Source organism: Anguilla anguilla, chromosome 2, assembly GCF_013347855.1.
Source record: "Anguilla anguilla isolate fAngAng1 chromosome 2, fAngAng1.pri, whole genome shotgun sequence".
Classification (NCBI taxonomy): Eukaryota; Metazoa; Chordata; class Actinopteri; order Anguilliformes; family Anguillidae; genus Anguilla; species Anguilla anguilla.
In genome coordinates, this window is record NC_049202.1 from 58587482 (window position 1) to 58605611 (window position 18130).

Here is an 18130-nt window from a genome sequence, read left to right on the forward strand (position 1 = left end):
TGTCAACCCTTCAGTTGTGATGGGAGGACACTGACCTTAGCAATAACAATCTAGGATCTACTAGATCAGTGATAGCCATGCCTGTTCCTGGAGATCTACCATCCTGTTGGTTTTCACTCCAGCCCTAACAAAGCACACCTCATCCAACAGCTATAGATCTTGTTGAGGTGCTAATTAGTTTACTCAGGTGTGCCAAATTGAGGCTGGAATGAAAACCTACCGGACGACAGATCTCCAGGAACAGGGTCGGACAGCCCAGCTTTAGGGTACTTCCCCTAGCTTCATAAAGAAAACACACATTGATAGTTTCTCCCAAACATGCTCTTAATTACCCCAGGACCTGGAGATGTGTTCACAACGTACTGAGCACTGAACAGAAGTAGCAGCATAGACTTAGGACATTGCAAGCAAGCACTGACTATGTGTAATTGTGCCGTCGGTCACCCCATGTCTATCTTGAATTTACACTCACCCCTTTACTTGACGCAAGAGTATTTAGAGGCACTCTAACATTGAGCATTAAATGCATTAACCTGCTGCTAAAGACAGACATGAAGAGATTAGTTAAAGACAGGCACGGACGGGGATTGAACCCGTGATCTTTGGTTTACGAGACCAACGCCTTACCACTTGGCCACCATGCCTCCTGTGTGCTGATTGGGCTGTACATGTGTACCATAGACAATCATAAAATATTGTTGATCATTGATCAGGTCACCACTCCTGATACTTCTGTGTCCTCCCTAAGTGCATTGATATTTCACTGCTATTTGTACATAGAACCAAATTGTACATGTTCACATTGAGAATCAACAACGGAGGCGGTGGGCCTGTCCCATTACCCACGCCTGTGGTTTAGTGGATTTAAGTGTGCGTTCATACGGAACAAGTATTGACTGTCCCATGCCTGAAAAACGCCAACACGCACTACACTTAATGCACGCCTTAGAACGGTATTTAGAGCTCAGTATCCCACAATTCATCACTTTCAGGACTCCAAAGAGCAGCCAAGATGATGGGGAAGAAAACACACCATTGACAGCTATGGCAAGAGCTTCACTGGGAACATCATGGAATGTTATATCGTGGTTTTAAAGATACGGCACTTCAAGGCGCGGACGGGATTCGAATCCGTGGTTTTCGGTTTACAAGACCGACGCCTTGCCGCTTGGCCACCACACCAGACAAGTCCCAGACTTCCCACAGTACATGACAGCAGTGGTGTCACTGCTCTGTAAGTCTCAGAAGAATGACTGAAATGGATACAGCGAAACACATACTTTCAGCTGGTAAATCCTATTTGTTTCTCAAAATCTGATCTTTAAGACTCACTGTGTGCATTGTTATTTGCAAGATATTGGATAAGATTTTGGTGGATCTACTAGGTGGTTATGTATACAAAGTACATGCTGCCATGTACAATAAATTGACATTTATAATCCATTACTTCATTATATGCAATTCTATATAATGACGTGTATGAGCACAGCAAATATTAATGTTTTGTAAGCGAAACACAAGATTACCAGTTGCTAAGAGGATGAATAGGCCTACTTTACAGTAGGCTGTTCACACCTCCCATCAAACTGTGCAGTGGATCCTGAATGGAGGCCCATTTTTCTCACTAAATTATTTACAGTTTTAAAAGCATTTAAGTTACAGTCAGAAGCAGACACAGGAGAGAAGGATTTACGAGCAATGCCTTCTGATGACGAAGCCCCAGTGATTTACTCTCATGTATCACTGGCTAGAAGGTGCAATCTCAGATTTCGTGTGTAGCTCTGCATGGAATAACCCATTAATCTGTATGCTATCTAGTATATTATTCAAACAAAATAAAATTTTCACAGACTGTAAACAAATGTGCAGCTTAGTTCTCAAATTTAGAGAGAGACAGGAAAGGTTATATTTGGGTTCTGTGTGTTTGGAATCTGCTCTGAAGGAAACCCCATTGCCATCCACACGGAACAGGAAAAACACAAGATTTTGAACATCTCTTCCAAAAATATGCAGTGTTTTCTTCGAGGTAAGACCCTTATTTTGAGATGCTGCTTTTAATGAGGCATACTAATGATTAAAATTCCCATCTCAAGTTTTCTGCATAATGGCAGACATTTTATCATATTATGATATAAACATGTAATTCATGTGCTATATTTCTAAATATTTTGTGAGCTGCTAAATCTATGCATATAATATTTTCTTACAGTTCAGGCTTTTATCATTCAAAATCAAAACTAAACGACACAGGGTCTGTATCAAGTCTGAAGATCAAAGGGTGCTACCTAGTGGTCGAAAATATGAAACACAGTTTACAACAGAAGGCGCAGTAGGCTACAGTATTTTGATTTCGGATATTGTAGAATTATTACTTTTCGGTTGGTTGTCTTTATTTTATGGGTATTGTCTTTGTCACGGTTAACAAGTAGGAGTTATTATTTTTACACAGTTTACACGAGCAACTAATTTGTGGCGCACTTAACGTTGTCACGTAAGATTCAGTACAAATGAAAGACTTTAAACAGTTGATTCATAATATTAGCAGGCTAAATCGACTTGTTTTTCAAGCCTTCTAATATTGTGAACCAACAGTAGAAAATATTTCAATATTATAGAACAACCTATGAGATGTGCTCCTGTACTGTATGATAGCTAACAGCCACATCTACAGAATTAACCAGGATAATTTCGTGTTCCGTTATTTTATTTTTTAATCTTAAATGGGACATTGCGATTCGCATAGTTTCCTTTGATTAACCTCAACGAGTATGGTACTGTAGACAAGTGCAACTGCTGAATACGAGCTTCACTCAACAAACCCACGACTCGAGTCTCTCTGTGACACGCACAGGACATGCGAAAAGCGTAAAGTATCAACAGTGTTATCTTTTTTATGTCCACCATCTTCCATTTCAAAACCAGTATACGTCAGAACGCGATTGTGCGTAGATGCGTCAGGTGCGTCTTTACGCCAAAGCGGAAGCTTTGGAGATTTCCAGAAAGACCGAACAACACACAGGAGGTTGAACCGCGGCGAATCTTACCAGTTTGTGGGATTTTCCACAAAAAGCGAAAAGTAGCGTCTCCATTTCCGTTTTTGCATTGTCTTAACTAGTCTCCGGGGTTTTTTTGCGCGTCCAAATTTGTGTTTTTACAAGCGAAACAGCGGCGATGACGACCATAGATTACAGCGTGTGGGACCACATCGAGGTGTCAGACGATGAGGACGACATTCATCCAAATATTGATACCCCCAGCCTTTTCAGATGGAGACATCAGGTATGCAGTAGAACGCATATTCGTCGGGCGATACACGCATCCTGTAGAGCGATTGACCCCTCTGTTTTTCAGTTGAACTGAATTTCCGACGCACTTTAGCCAGCTAAATGCTAACTGTAACTTAGCTTGCTAGCTAGTCTAGTTCTTTAAAAGCGCATTAGATTAGCCTACTAGCTAACGCTATGTGGCTAACTTGCTACATCTCTGATTAATAACGTTGCTTTGCATTAGGTAACGGTCTACCTAGCTCAGGTATCAGATGTGAGCTAGCTGGTTAATGTAGTTTGCTCATTTTAAAGCTACATTTAGCTCTAATTAACGTCCCCATAATTAAATTACGACAATGAGAGTACGTTAATTATTAGCTTGATAAAGTTACTTTATATTGAAACTATCGAGCTTGTGAGGTTTGGTACCTAGCCACTATATGTCAGGTTAGACAAATTAAAAACTAATAATTAATTAAGATTACTTGGCGTGGGAGTTAAGTTTTTCCCAAATTGTAACCGTTTACCTCATTTTCAAAACGGACAGTAAAGAATTGTGCGCGTCCGCTATATCTGTTATTCGCCTGTCATCCACCACCTCCCTCAGGCCCGCGTGGATCGGATGGAGCAGTTCGAGAAGCAAGGGGCCGATCTGGAGAAGAGTCGGGCGGAGTGTCGGCGTAAGCTGGCGGACTTGCAGAAGCGGATCAAGGAGCTGGAGAGCGCGGGCACGGACGACGCCAAGGCGGAGCTGAGTCGGGCGCGAGACGAGGAGAAGCAGCTGAAGAAGGAGGAGCGCAGCTGGGAGAAGAAGATTGAGGAGCACCGGCGCGAGGAAAAGAAGATGCCCTGGAACGTGGACACACTGAGCAAGGAGGGCTTCAGCAAGGTAAGCTACTGACACAGCGTACAGGTTAGGCTTTCTGACGTCAGTGCACCGGTGAGACTCATTGTGCAGGTGTGGTTATCTTTGTGACATTGTCTGTATCTGAGTTTGTATTTAAGGTACTATTCTCAAGTTAATTGCAGACTTTTTATAAAATAATTGTGTGTGACTTCCCAGCACATGTTGTGGAGACAAATTGTCAGCCAACCCTCCCTCCACATAGCTAGTTAAAATGCAGATAGTTGTTTATCGCCAAGATTTCACAGTGCATAGCGTTACTAAAGATACAAGTTTGATTTTCTTTCTCTCACACGCACACACACTCTCATCAGAGTGTGGTGAACATTAAGCCGGAGGTGAAAGAGGAGACTGAGGAGGAGAAGGAACAGAAGCACAAGACCTTCGTAGAGAAATACGAGAAACAGATAAAACACTTTGGTGAGTTTCTGACACTCTGCTTGTCTCCTATAGCTGCTTACATATGATTATTTTAATGGTATTCGCATAAGAGTGTGTTTGTGTGACTTTATCCAGGGACCCGTGCTGTAATATAACTGTGTTCACAGAAGAGTATATTAATATATGAGACTATTCATGTAAGTGTACTTGCATGTGCGAATTCATGTAAGTGTGTTCACATATAAATGCAGTGTAGTGTAAGCAACATAATTGTTTTGGTAATATTGGCTGAGGATGCGAACAAGAGTGACAGGACGAGATGAGAGGCGCGTGAAGCTCGTTAATTTTCTTGTGGGCGGCAGGTTTGCCGTGGCAACATGGCAGTGCAGCATTGAATAATAATTAGTTTTGCATTATGGGGTGCAGCGATGCACAGAAGCAAATAAGAACACCCGAGGCACGCCTTCTAAGTGGGTTTGGGTCGCGTGTCTCAGAGTTTAGAGCATGTCACCGTTTGATTGGTTTCCTTATGAGCAGTGAAGTTTTTGCGGTGTACTGTGACATCATGAAAGATGCTAAATGTAGTCTATAGCGAGTTACAATAGTATTGGTAGCAATGATAATAACTACTTTTCAAGCAAGCTGCGTAACCTGAGCCTCTTCAGTAAATGTTCAGTTATAAATGGGTGGTTTGTAATGAATACAAGCTTTGCAAGCCACTCTGGGAAAGAGTGCCTAAAATATGAATGAAAAAATTATAACTTCACTCTTTGTATTATTTTAATGATCTTTAACCACTGCACTCTTATTACACTACTACTGATACAACTACTGCTAGTAAGTATTATTGTCTTTTTGTGATGATGACTATGATTATTTTGGATTGCGTTTATATAGCAGTAAGATGAAATGATAATGGCCGCCCTCAGGCTGGTGACTCAGGTTTAGCACAGAAGAGCAGTGTGGATGAAGGCAACAGAATCCGCTCTCTGCATTAGCGGCTTCCAAATGAGCGGGAAAATATTTCCCAATACAGCACGACGCCCTGGACGGAGAACCCTTGGGGGGGGAAGGGGGGGGGGGTCCACACTGTGGTATTTTAAATGAGAAATTCTTGGTTATTTCGGGGGTCGCTAATGCAGCGTGTGGATTCTGTCGCCTCTGCTTGAGTTTGTATCGCAGCTTTCAGAATCGGGGGGGGGGGGGGGGGGGGGGGGGGGGGGGGGGTGGGGGAAGAGTCGACACAGCACCAGCCCTTTGGGTCCTCAGCCGCCATCTTGCACAAGGACAACCCTTTGCTGAGGTGATAGAGGGCGGGAAGTTGTTGGCGGATGGCGGCCTTGCGGTGTTGAGGCTAAGCGGAGTCGAGGACAGGACCGGAGTTCCCCTGGGAAAGCCAGCTATCCGCTGGCAGCACTGTTAGTTAGCCACTAGGGGCAGGCTTCCCTCCAGGGCTTTGCATTTCACGTTCAATATCTTTGCCATTCTTGACAGGCCGTTCAGGGATGTTACATTACATTACAGGCATTTGGCAGACGCTCTTATCCAGAGCGACGTACAACCAAGTGTATAACCATAACCAGGAACAAGTGTGTTGAAAACCCTAGAGAGAAGTACCGTTCCAAGTGCAGGGAACAACCGCATAGTTTAACTTGGACCCTGTAGGTTAATCTGATTAACACTAACACAAACAAGAACAGTAACAACGCAGTCTATGCAAAAAATACAAGCAGTAGTTAAGACACGAGTGCATTAACTAAGTCAACGAAGAAACAGCTACCTAGTTACAACCCTAAGCTTATAGTCAATTTAGAGGTTACAGGGAGGTAGGGAGGGATGGGGAGAGGTGCAGCCTGAGGTGAGTCTTCAGTTGTCGCTTGATGTACATCGTTAACTGGTGTTAGCAGTGCGCGCCGTGGTGAAAAGCACAGTGTGCTTGTTTATCGTTTGTTTGTGTCGATCCCTGTTCAGGTAAACCAGTGTTTCTTAAACTATGTGTTGGGGCCAAAAATGGGCCTCGAGTGTATGAGGTGGGTCCCGAAATAAGTCTAGTCCACTAGGCTATGATAGTACGTGTATCTGACAGGTACTCGAAAGCTACTAAATTTCAAATTTGGGTCCCGATATTAAACGGTATATCTAATTTTGTACCAGTGTGAAAAATATTTAGGACCGGTGTGATGTTAAAGAACCAGAGGGTCAAACTGAGTCCGGACTGGAATCGCACTCCTCCTGGATTTACACTGGGCTTCTGGGTCCAGAGCCGCTAATTAAAGAGTCTTTTTAAAAAAAAAAAAAAAACCCATGTAGAGAAGTTTCCAGTTGAGACTTTGTGAACTAGTGATATAACATAACGAGATTTTGACGGTGCGATTATAACCTGAGGAAATATCGCGCTTTCACAGTTTTACAATTAGTAATACCGCAGTGTATGCGTAATCGTTTTTTTAGCAGGAAATGTTTAAACATCTGTGGTCCTACAGAAAGCCCCTTCCGGTTAGTGTGTTTTAGGGGACACTTGTGTGTTACTTCTGGCTACAGAGTTTGTGGACATACTTGTGCAGTGATATCAGCGCTACATCAGGGCAAAGTGATGGATGGACTCTGCTTCTTTCCTCCGCTGCCAGTATCATCAGTGCTGATAGGGGGCGGTTGAGAGCACAGCAGCAAACGGCTTCAGGGCTGAATGATAAAGCTGAAAACGTACCGTTTCATAGCACCTCACTGGAACAAAGAAAGAAGGGTCTGTTGCTTGATGGCGAAACCCGTTTTTTAAAACTTCCTTGACCGTATCCAAAAGTTGGTGCTAACATATTTAATTGAGCTTGGTGACTAGCTAGGTTCTTGCCTAATTAATTATTATTTTTTTTTTTTGAACTTGAAAATGTCCATGATATTAGTTCAGCCTGGTGGCTGGGTAGTGTGTGAGAGGCCCGTCAGATCTGCTGTGGCCCTCTGGCCGAGGCGCTAACCTGCGTTTGTGTGTGGGGAAGGTGTCTGTGTTAATGTGCGTTCGCCCGCGGTGGTCTGTGTTCTCAGGGATGCTGAGGCGCTGGGACGACAGCCAGAAGTACCTGTCGGACAACCCCCACCTGGTGTGCGAGGAGACCGCCAACTACCTGGTCATCATGTGCATCGACCTGGAGGTGGAGGAGGTGAGACCTGACCCCTGACTTCTGCCACCTGAACTCTGACTCACTACTGAAGCGGCTTTCTTTTACATAAAATTTCTGGGTTTGAGCTGGTCTCTCTCTTTTACAGAAACACACTTTGATGGAGCAGGTATCTCTCCTACAGAAATACGCTTTGATGGAGCATTCTCTGTCATAGAAATGTGCTGAATTTGAGCTGATCTCTCTCTCTCTTACAGAAACATGCTTTGATGGAGCAGGTCTCTCTATGGAAACACACTTAGTTTGAGCTTGTCTCTCTCTCTTACAGAAACATGCTTTGATGGAGCAGGTCTCTCTTATGGAAGCACTGAGTTTGAGCTGGTCTCTCTCTCTTACAGAAACATGCTTTGATGGAGCAGGTCTCTCTTATGGAAACACACTGAGTTTGAGCTGGTCTCTCTCTCTTACAGAAACATGCTTTGATGGAGCAGGTCTCTCTTATGGAAACACACTGAGTTTGAGCTGGTCTCTCTCTCTTACAGAAACATGCTTTGATGGAGCAGGTCTCTCTTATGGAAACACACTGAGTTTGAGCTTGTCCCTCTCTCACAGAAACATGCTTTGATGGAGCAGGTCTCTCTTATGGAAACACACTGAGTTTGAGCTGGTCTCTCTCTCTTACAGAAACATGCTTTGATGGAGCAGGTCTCTCTTATGGAAACACACTGAGTTTGAGCTGGTCTCTCTCTCTTACAGAAACATGCTTTGATGGAGCAGGTCTCTCTTATGGAAACACACTGAGTTTGAGCTGGTCTCTCTCTCTTACAGAAACATGCTTTGATGGAGCAGGTTGCACACCAGACCATAGTCATGCAGTTTATCCTGGAGCTGGCCAAGAGTCTGAAGGTGGACCCCCGAGGCTGCTTCCGCCAGTTCTTCGCCAAGATTAAGGTGTGTGTGATTGTGTGTGCATGTGCGTGTGCGTGCGTGCGTGCGTGCGTGCGTGTATGTGTGCGTATGTGTGTGTGTGTGTGTGTATATATATATATGTGTTTATATATATATACGTGTCTGTGTATGTTTGTGTGTGTGTATATGTATATATGTGTGTGTGTGTGTGTGTCTCAGGGGTTATGGACTCTGCATGTGTGTGTATGTATGTGCATGTGTATATGTGTGTGCGTGTACATATGTGTGTGTATATATATATGTGTGCGTGTGCGTATATGGTACATGTACGTACGTATGTGTGTGTGTATGTTTGTATGTGTGTGTGTGCATGTGTATATGGTATATGTGTGTGTGTTTTTGTATATGTGTGTGTGTGTGTGTGTATTTTTGTATATGTCTGTGTGTGCGAGTGTGTCTCTGGGGTTATGGACTCTGCTGTGTTTCCCTCAGACTGCAGACCAGCAGTACCAGGACGCGTTTAATGACGAGCTGGAGTCCTTTAAGGAGCGCGTGCGGGGCCGGGCCAAGATCCGCATAGAGAAGGCCCTGAAGGAGTACGAGGAGCAGGAGAAACAGAAACGCCTGGGGCCAGGGGGCCTGGACCCTGTGGAGGTGTACGAGTCCCTGCCCGCGGTACGCCCCCCTCCCCCTCTCTCTCTCACTCCTTCACTTATTTCTCTCCCTCTCACCCACATCTCTCTGTCTCTCCCTCTCTCGCACTCTGTTCTCTCATTCTTTCTTCTTCCCTCTTTCTTGCCCTTCGCTCTCTCTCCTTCCCTCTTGCTCATTCACTTTTGCCTCTCTTCTCTTCCCTCCTTCTCTCTGTTTCTCTCTCTTCTGTAATAATAATAATAGCTTTATTTGTACAGCACCTTTCATACAGAATGCAGCTCAGAGTGCTTCGCCGGAATAATAAAAGCAAAGGAAAACAGGGAAAAACACAACATTAATAATCAGTTATACAAATTAAAAACATAAAACGAGATTATGAAATGGAACAAAAAATGAAATGTATATAAAATATTAAAATCAATAAATAGTAAAGTATTTAAAAAATGTAAAATGCTAAAATGAAAAATAGAATATGAAGAAGAAGTAATAATAAGAATAAAGGAATCAATTAAACTTTCAGTCTTACTTTTTCTCCCCTACTGCTCTTCGTTTCTCTGTCCTCTGTCTCTCTCTCCGTCTGTCTCTGTCATGTTATCACTATGTTTCCCTCTCTCCCTCTCTCTCTAATCCTCTGCTTCTCCATCTTGTGCCCTGTGCTGAATGGTGCAGTGCTCTCGCGCACCTGTTCCTCTCAGTCAAACTTCAGACATGATAGCGGTGAGCTCCGCCTCCTCTGGGTGCTGTGTAAACCAGCCTCCGGGGGCTTTCTGAAAAAAAAACCATGGCAACCAATCAACAGAAGTTTGGACAAGTGGAAAAAGGGGAGCGATCAACGGTCGGCAGTCCCAAAACGCATCCAGTGCTTCACAAAATGAGACGTGCTGCGTTCGCCAGTTTTTGTCGTCCCTTTCCTTTCTGTGGAAACGTGAAGTGACTGGCTGCGGTTGCATTGTTGTTTTGGCGTTTTGTCCATTTACCCTCGACCAAACAAACACCTGGATTCACTCTGTTTGTCTATTTTTTTTTTTAATCATAGGCAGTTTGGTTTAAGACCGGTGTTGATTGAATCCAGACCATTTTTTGATCCCCAAAAAAATTCCTCTACCTTCCCTTCCCTACGTGAATTCCAGTGACAAAGAATTACCTCTAGCTGTGGGGTTATGGCCTGATGTGTGTGAGTGTGATTTCAGTGTGAGGGCAGGCTGAAAGGTGTGTTTTGGAATAATGTGTGTGAGTGATTTCAGTGTGAGGGCAGGCTGAAAGGTGTGTTTTGGAATAATGTGTGTGAGTGTGATTTCAGTGTGAGGGCAGGCTGAAAGGTGTGTTTTGGAATAATGTGTGTGAGTGATTTCAGTGTGAGGGCAGGCTGAAAGGTGTGTTTTGGAATAATGTGTGTGAGTGTGATTTCAGTGTGAGGGCAGGCTGAAAGGTGTGTTTTGGAATAATGTGTGTGAGTGTGATTTCAGTGTGAGGGCAGGCTGAGAGGTGTGTTTTGGAATAATGTGTGTGAGTGTGATTTCAGTGTGAGGGCAGGCTGAGAGGTGTGTTTTGGAATAATGTGTGTGAGTGTGATTTCAGTGTGAGGGCAGGCTGAGAGGTGTGTTTTGGAATAATGTGTGTGAGTGTGATTTCAGTGTGAGGGCAGGCTGAAAGGTGTGTTTTGGAATAATGTGTGTGAGTGTGATTTCAGTGTGAGGGCAGGCTGAAAGGTGTGTTTTGGAATAATGTGTGTGAGTGTGATTTCAGTGTGAGGGCAGGCTGAGAGGTGTGTTTTGGAATAATGTGTGAGTGTGATTTCAGTGTGAGGGCAGGCTGAGAGGTGTGTTTTGGAATAATGTGTGTGAGTGTGATTTCAGTGTGAGGGCAGGCTGAAAGGTGTGTTTTGGAATAATGTGTGTGAGTGTGATTTCAGTGTGAGGGCAGGCTGAAAGGTGTGTTTTGGAATAATGTGTGTGAGTGTGATTTCAGTGTGAGGGCAGGCTGAGAGGTGTGTTTTGCAATGTGTGTGAGTGTGATTTCAGTGTGAGGGCAGGCTGAAAGGTGTGTTTTGGAATAATGTGTGTGAGTGTGATTTCAGTGTGAGGGCAGGCTGAGAGGTGTGTTTTGGAATAATGTGTGTGAGTGTGATTTCAGTGTGAGGGCAGGCTGAGAGGTGTGTTTTGGAATAATGTGTGTGAGTGTGATTTCAGTGTGAGGGCAGGCTGAAAGGTGTGTTTTGGAATAATGTGTGTGAGTGTGATTTCAGTTTGAAGAGGCATTGAGTTAAAAGCTGTTCCTTTGATGTCTCTCTCCGTGGGCAGGAGCTGCAGAAGTGTTTTGATGAGAAGGACATTCAGATGCTGCAGGACGCCATCAGCAAAATGGACCCGACGGTACGTTACGTGCAGCCTGCTGTCTTTCTGTCCTGTACAGTCACTCTCACCTCTGTCCTGTCCTGTAGAATCTCTCACTCTCTCACCTCTGTCCTGTCCTGTAGAATCTCTCACTCTCACCTCTGTCTTTCTGTCCTGTACAGTCACTCTCTCTCACCTCTGTCCTGTCCTGTAGAATCTCTCACTCTCACCTCTGGCTTTCTGTCCTGTACAGTCACTCTCACCTCTGTCCTGTCCTGTAGAATCTCTCACTCTCACCTCTGTCTTTCTGTCCTGTACAGTCACTCTCTCTCACCTCTGTCCTGTCCTGTAGAATCTCTCACTCTCACCTCTGTCTTTCTGTCCTGTACAGTCACTCTCTCTCACCTCTGTCCTGTCCTGTAGAATCTCTCTCTCTCTCACATCTGTCCTGTCCTGTAGAATCTCTCACCTCTGTCCTGTCCTGTAGAATCTCTCTCTCTCTCACCTCTGTCCTTCTCCTGTCCTGTAGAATCTCTCACCCTCTCACCTTTGTCCTTCTCCTGTCCTGTAGAATCTCTCACTTTCTCACCTCTGTCCTTCTGTCCTGTAGAATCTCTCTCTCACCTCTGTCCTGTCCTGTAGAATCTCTCACTCTCTCACCTCTGTCCTTCTGTCCTGTAGAATCTCTCACTCTCTCACCTCTGTCCTTCTGTCCTGTAGAATCTCTCACTTTCTCACCTCTGTCCTTCTGTCCTGTAGAATCTCTCACTCTCTCACCTCTGTCCTTCTGTCCTGTAGAATCTCTCACTCTCTCACCTCTGTCCTTCTGTCCTGTAGAATCTCTCACTCTCTCACCTCTGTCCTGTCCTGTAGAATCTCTCACTCTCTCACCTGTCCTTCTGTCCTGTAGAATCTCTCACTCTCTCACCTCTGTCCTGTCCTGTAGAATCTCTCACTCTCTCACCTCTGTCCTTCTGTCCTGTAGAATCTCTCACTCTCTCACCTCTGGCTTTCTGTCCTGTAGAATCTCTCACCTCTGTCCTGTCCTGTAGAATCTCTCACTCTCTCACCTCTGTCCTTCTCCTGTCCTGTTGAATCTCTCACCCTCTCACCTTTGTCCTTCTCCTGTCCTGTAGAATCTCTCACCCTCTCATCTCTGTCCTTCTCCTGTCCTCATTCAGCTTCAACTCTCTCCTTTCCCCTTCTCTTGTACTGCAAAATGACTCGCTCTTTCATGTTTGTCTTCCTCTTTGGAATCACTCATAGACTCGACATGTGCTCAGTCACAGGATTAAAGTGACTCGGTTTAAATGCTACACTCTTTAGGACGTTGGTTCATGTAAGTCACACAGATCAGCTAATCGCGCTTTTTGAATCGAGCAGCCGTTTGACTCGTTGCTTGTTAAGTGGCTGTAGCTTGATCTAAAAATGAGCATAAAATCCAGGCCTGGCTGCTTATGCAACGGACCCAGAAGCTCTTAATCTCATTAGTCTCACTGAGAGCAGGCTTGTGTGGGATTTAATGCCTTTAAAAGGAACGGGTAGGCCGTAGCTCAGAGGCATTATAAAGTCATTTAGATTTAGAAAATATGCGCAGGGTCGTGTTAACCAAAAGTAAAGGGACCCAAAAAAATGGATAAAGGTGTCATTTTGGGGTGTGGAGTGGATCAGTTGGTTGAAGAGCTCGCCGCCGGCAACAGCTGTGCTGTGTAGCCTGTAGCATGTAGCATTTAGGGTGTAGCGTGTAGCATGTAGGGTGTAGGGTGTAGCGTGTAGGATGTAGTGTCTAGCATGTAGTGTGTAGCGTGTAGTGTGTAGGCCTCTGATGGCAGGACCTGCGTATGGGCTCTCCCCTTTTCTGACAGACTGAGCATTTACAGCAGTGGAGGACCACAGTCAGGTCCCTCCTGTCCTGTTCAGCCATTTTGAGCTTTACTGCATTACCACGCCTGATAAGTGGCTGGCACAGTTTGATCGGTTTCCTGTGGTCCTATTACTGTTAAAGGATATGAGGTTTCTGGGAAATGAGAAATGCTTCATATCGATGCATTATTATTATTATTGTTATTGTCATTGTTATTATTAGTATTATTATCATCAGTAAGAACTACAGAACCTGTATTTACATAGCACATTTTATACAAGCCATTTGAAGCACAGAGTGCTTTACAGAAATGGTCAAACAGTGCAGAGATGAAAAAGATGACAATTTTCTGTTTCAAAGAGAAAGAGCAGAATGGTAAAATAGAAGTGTCGTCTTTGTCTCCTTTCTCATTCTTACTTCCTGTCTTTCACTGTCTCATCTAGAGGCTTCAGGTCTGTCTTAAGTTCACACAGATCTACTCCTTTGAGCAGGAGAGAGAATGTTAGGCAAAATGAAGCCAAATATTTCTGCCCGCCCCCCGCCCCCACAGACATTTAGGGTCTGAACATCAGAATAAATGGGGGGTAATGTGAGCCCTCTTTGAGATGCACGCTGTAATGGGGGGGTGTAGAGATGTGGGGCGGGTGTCATTTTTAGCGGGTGTAAAGCAGCTCATTCTTCCCCCTTAGGAGGCGAAGATATACATGCAGAAGTGCATCGATTCAGGGCTCTGGGTCCCCAACTCGCGGACCGAGGAGGATGCTGGCGACAAGGAGGAAGAGAAGGAGGAGGCGGAGAAGGAGAAAGAGGCGGAGTGAAACAGACCTTGGGACGGACAGCTTTACTACACCACCTCCCTCCCCTCACCTACCCCCCACGCCCACTGTATATTGTCAACTTTTACGCCAATACGCCCTACCCCACCCAAAACTGTTCTCATTCTCGCTATACTACTGTCCACCCCCCGCCCCCCCCCACCCAATCATTTTTTTCCCACCCCATTACTCCACCTCCTATCCCCAACCCCATAGGTATCTGAATACTATCAGTCAGACCAGAGGAATTGGAATAGGGATTTTGTGGTTGTGATGTCACAAAATGAGAAAGAACTCCAATCACAGAGTACAGCGGATGCAACCAATAGAACAATGAGGACTTCTGGCCTGTACTTCCTGGATCCCTGTGGGAATTGGCAGGAAGTAGCCAGAACCTATCCACCAATCAGCATAGGCTTTGTTCTGCTGGTTGTTTCCAAAGTGTTGTGATGATTGGTGGAGCTCCATTCTGTTATTGTGACATCACAACCAACTTTACCCTCTTATCCCTGAGACAGACCAGGTCAAGATCAGCTTGGCAGCAGCATCAGATATTCACTCTCCATCCACTCCCTTTCCTCCCTGTTTGTGTATGTGTGCAAATCACACAGTAAAGTTTTGCTATTCCTAGTGTGTCCCCCCACCCCATGCATTTCCTGAGGATGACAACCTTTTCAGTTTCGTTGCTCTTATTGACTCATGAAAAATGACATATTCCAAATAGTCATTTCCTACACACGAGGTGTTTTTGTCCAGACGTCATTAGTATATAATCATAATAAAACAACAGAAATGGATAAAATAAATGACTAAGCACGATGAATTTGATGTTTTATGATCGGTTGGAAACCCTTATCATATGCAACCGTGTGTCCACACTTTATTTTATTTCTAGTTTCTGCCTTCACTGCATTAGTACCCCTCATGCTTTTATTGGCTGTCAGAGACTGATGAAGGTAAATTAGAGATGTGTTTCCACACCGATTGTTTGTCTGTGAAGTCGTGGGGGGTCCTCCCCCCCCCCCCCCCCCCCGCTCTCTCTCGTCTCCCCGTCTGTCCTAAACCTCGGTGAATGTCCACTGTAAAGCCGAGCTCTGTGTGCGGTTGTGCTTAGAGGCCGAGCGAGGGCCGGTTTTCAAAGCCTTCGACGGACAAGCATTTTTTTTTTTTGGGATGCCCTCTTTTTGTTCAGTTTGCACGACGAGTTTCCGCGCGACTGACGCGCGCGCCTGCATTCAGCGGCCAATAAAATGTTGCTTTGACGTGAACCGTGTCGTCCGTGCTCTGTGACATTCAAAGACATTTTAAAGCTGCGGTCTGCCGTGATCTTCGCTGGGCTTGTAGGGGAAGGGGAACCACAGGATAGACGCGGTAGGGCTGGTGATGACTTCCTGTGGATGTATTGTCTTCATGGGACAGAATAATAACAGTATCTCAGCCTCGGGGGCGGATCTGGTGGCTGCTACAGGCATCACTGCTGGGGTGACAGCTATTTAACATCTGAAATGGAGAGTTCTTCGCATTATCCTTCGAAGAGAATGAGATGCATTTTAAGAAAAGGAAAAACGTCAAGACCAGTCGGATTAATGAATTAATTTCGCAAACTTGTGTTTTTATTTTTTATGTACTAGGCATTGTGTGGAAGGACGTGACGGTCTGGTGTAACAATGTCATCCATCTTCTGACTGATACATGGCAATCGATTTTGTTACCCATAATTCCCTGAATGGGCTCAGAAGAGAATCCCAGGGTTTGCTTCCAGATGGCTTTGCAGGCTAGCCTCAAGGCCTTTCTCTGCTTACGTGAATGACTTTGACCTTCGTAACTGCTTTATACAGCAGTATAAACATTCATGAAGACTTATGACAACAGACGTGGACTGTCATTGATGGCAGCGTGTCATTGTCTAATATTAGAGGCAATACTACCACAACTTCCTGATTCAGCTGTGTTGCAGTACGGTCATAGTTGACATGGATGGTGTCCTAGCGCCCCTTCTGACAGCCTGCGGGTTTATGAAAGCTTATGAACTGGTTATAAGCATTCATAATGCTTTTTTATGCTGGATGCTTCAAAGCAGTCGTAATTGTTTCTCCTCTTGGTTCCTTTCATAAAGCTACCTTGGCTGGGCCTCACAATTGCTATTTTAAGTGGTGGCATTCCTGTCCTCTGATTCGCCAGTGCTAAAGTAAAGCACACTGGCTGATGTCTGATTGCGGTAGAAGAGCTGCATTTATTCATCAGTCTTGTGGAGAGACTTCTGAAATCGGCCTGCCAATGTGGAGAGTTGGTGCACGACACAACAGAACAGAACACATGCTTGTATCGGAACTGTCACCGCTGACGTTCTAGAATTCTACTGTGCTACAGGCAGCACAGCCTATAGAGGGAGCTAGTTCCTCATGGTTGTTGTGTGACATTATTTTTTAAAACAGCCTAGTGTAATCGCTGTTGGGGGGGGAGGGGTGGAACAACAATTGTATGCATGAAATATTGCTAAATAAACATGTAATTTAAAAAAAAAAAAGAAAGAAGACTTGTGTTCATTTTTCCACTGGATAAGTCTCAGTCTAGCTCGGGAGTTGGTTTCTACCTCGTTGCCCCCCCGGGGAATGCAAAACCAAGTGTGCGTACATTTCAGTTCTAATGAGGACTTGAGCTCGTCGATGCAAATCCCTTAACCGTGTGACAGAATTGGAAAAATGTACTCGTTCTGGGGTGTGAGCAGTGTGTGAGTGAGTGCTGCTGTGCTCGTGAGCGCCATCTGTGTGGGAGCGGTGCAGCTGCAGAAAGCATGCAGTTTGTGTGCACAGTACCTCTGGCTTATGCCTGGAGGTACTCAGCTCGCAGAATGTAGCCTGGAGTGAAGCGAAGTGTGCAAGCAGAACGGTTTTAGCACAGGCTTCTGAAGATGATCAACTCCGGTGTTCCTTCTTCCTGATGGATGCAGTTGACTAATGAGGTCTGTATTTGAAACCAGATCATGGGACCTATACGTGCACTGAAATGAGGAACAGCAACCCAGCAGCCTCCTGGATTAGTTTTCTACACTGCTGTGTACTCTCCAACGCTGGATCCCTTCTATATCTGACTTCAGTAGAACTTTTTTTAAATTTTAACCAAGGATACATTTATAAATAATTAAGAGGAATTCAGGAATCTGAGAGGAGATGATGTTTCCATGGCAACATTCAGGTAGTATTCCTTTTATCGTTTTTACAGGCCTAAATACATTTCAGATTCCACATGTAGACTTGACAACAAGCAGGGAGGCTGGCCAGCAGTGGGGGACTACTGGGGCCTGAGCGAGGAGAATCACTGCTCTACCTACAGTCCATGACCCCATGACCTGAATCTGCAGTCCATAACCTGCCGTTGTCTTAGTGTCCATTTTAGATCTGTCTCATGGCAGCCATGGAGTTTATATTAGTATAATTACTGCTTATTTTACCTTGCGTTCTGTGCCAAATGCTCCATGAACGGTCCGAGGGCCCAAAACGGCCCTTTCTGCAGCCTGAGGTCTGTGCAGACCCGTTACAAGTGTAGTACAGAGGATGAATGTTACACGTTTGAGCAATGAAATGTTGGGAAATGGTATGAATTAATTGGTTTTTACTGTTTGCCTATGAATATATTATGGGTAAATCGAACACTAATTTTCTGTACTGAAGTGTGGCTCAGTCAGAGGCTGCACATTCATGGTAATGTGGCGTTTCAGCTGGAGTGAAGCCGGCTGTGATCAGATGCTGATTGAGAGCGTTCGAAAAAGGCGTTCTGCTGTCACAGCTGAGTTGAGAGTTGGAGCTGTGATTTGTTTTTGTTTTCGAGTTTCGCACTTCAGAGCCACCATAGAACAACAGACAGCCTGGCAGAATGTATTTTTATTACCTT

General features: G+C 44.8%; 1 protein-coding gene and 1 non-coding gene across 2 annotated transcripts; one reads left to right on the forward strand and one right to left on the reverse strand.

Moving 5' to 3' along the window:
* Positions 1-572: 572 nt before the first annotated feature.
* trnat-cgu lies at positions 573-644 on the reverse strand. Its single transcript has one exon. It is a non-coding gene; the product is annotated as a tRNA-Thr (tRNA).
* Positions 645-2987: 2343 nt separating this feature from the next.
* Positions 2988-16549, forward strand: cdc37 (cell division cycle 37 homolog (S. cerevisiae)). The gene is made up of 8 exons (XM_035404401.1): positions 2988-3279; positions 3874-4155; positions 4485-4590; positions 7591-7706; positions 8493-8615; positions 9066-9248; positions 11528-11599; positions 14114-16549. The coding sequence occupies exons 1-8, from the start codon at positions 3172-3174 to the stop codon at positions 14240-14242; spliced, it is 1119 nt and encodes a 372-aa protein (XP_035260292.1). The 5' UTR covers positions 2988-3171; the 3' UTR covers positions 14243-16549.
* Positions 16550-18130: the final 1581 nt, after the last annotated feature.

What these genes read in the sequence shown, in the direction of transcription:
- cdc37 (XM_035404401.1), top strand. Translation starts at nt 3,172, where the DNA reads ATGACGACCATAGATTACAGCGTGTGGGACCACATCGAGGTGTCAGAC. An exon ending in TTTTCAGATGGAGACATCAG is followed by an intron (nt 3,280 to 3,873) that starts GTATGCAGTAGA and finishes CACCTCCCTCAG; the next exon opens with GCCCGCGTGGATCGGATGGA. An exon ending in TCAGCAAAATGGACCCGACG is followed by an intron (nt 11,600 to 14,113) that starts GTACGTTACGTG and finishes CTTCCCCCTTAG; the next exon opens with GAGGCGAAGATATACATGCA.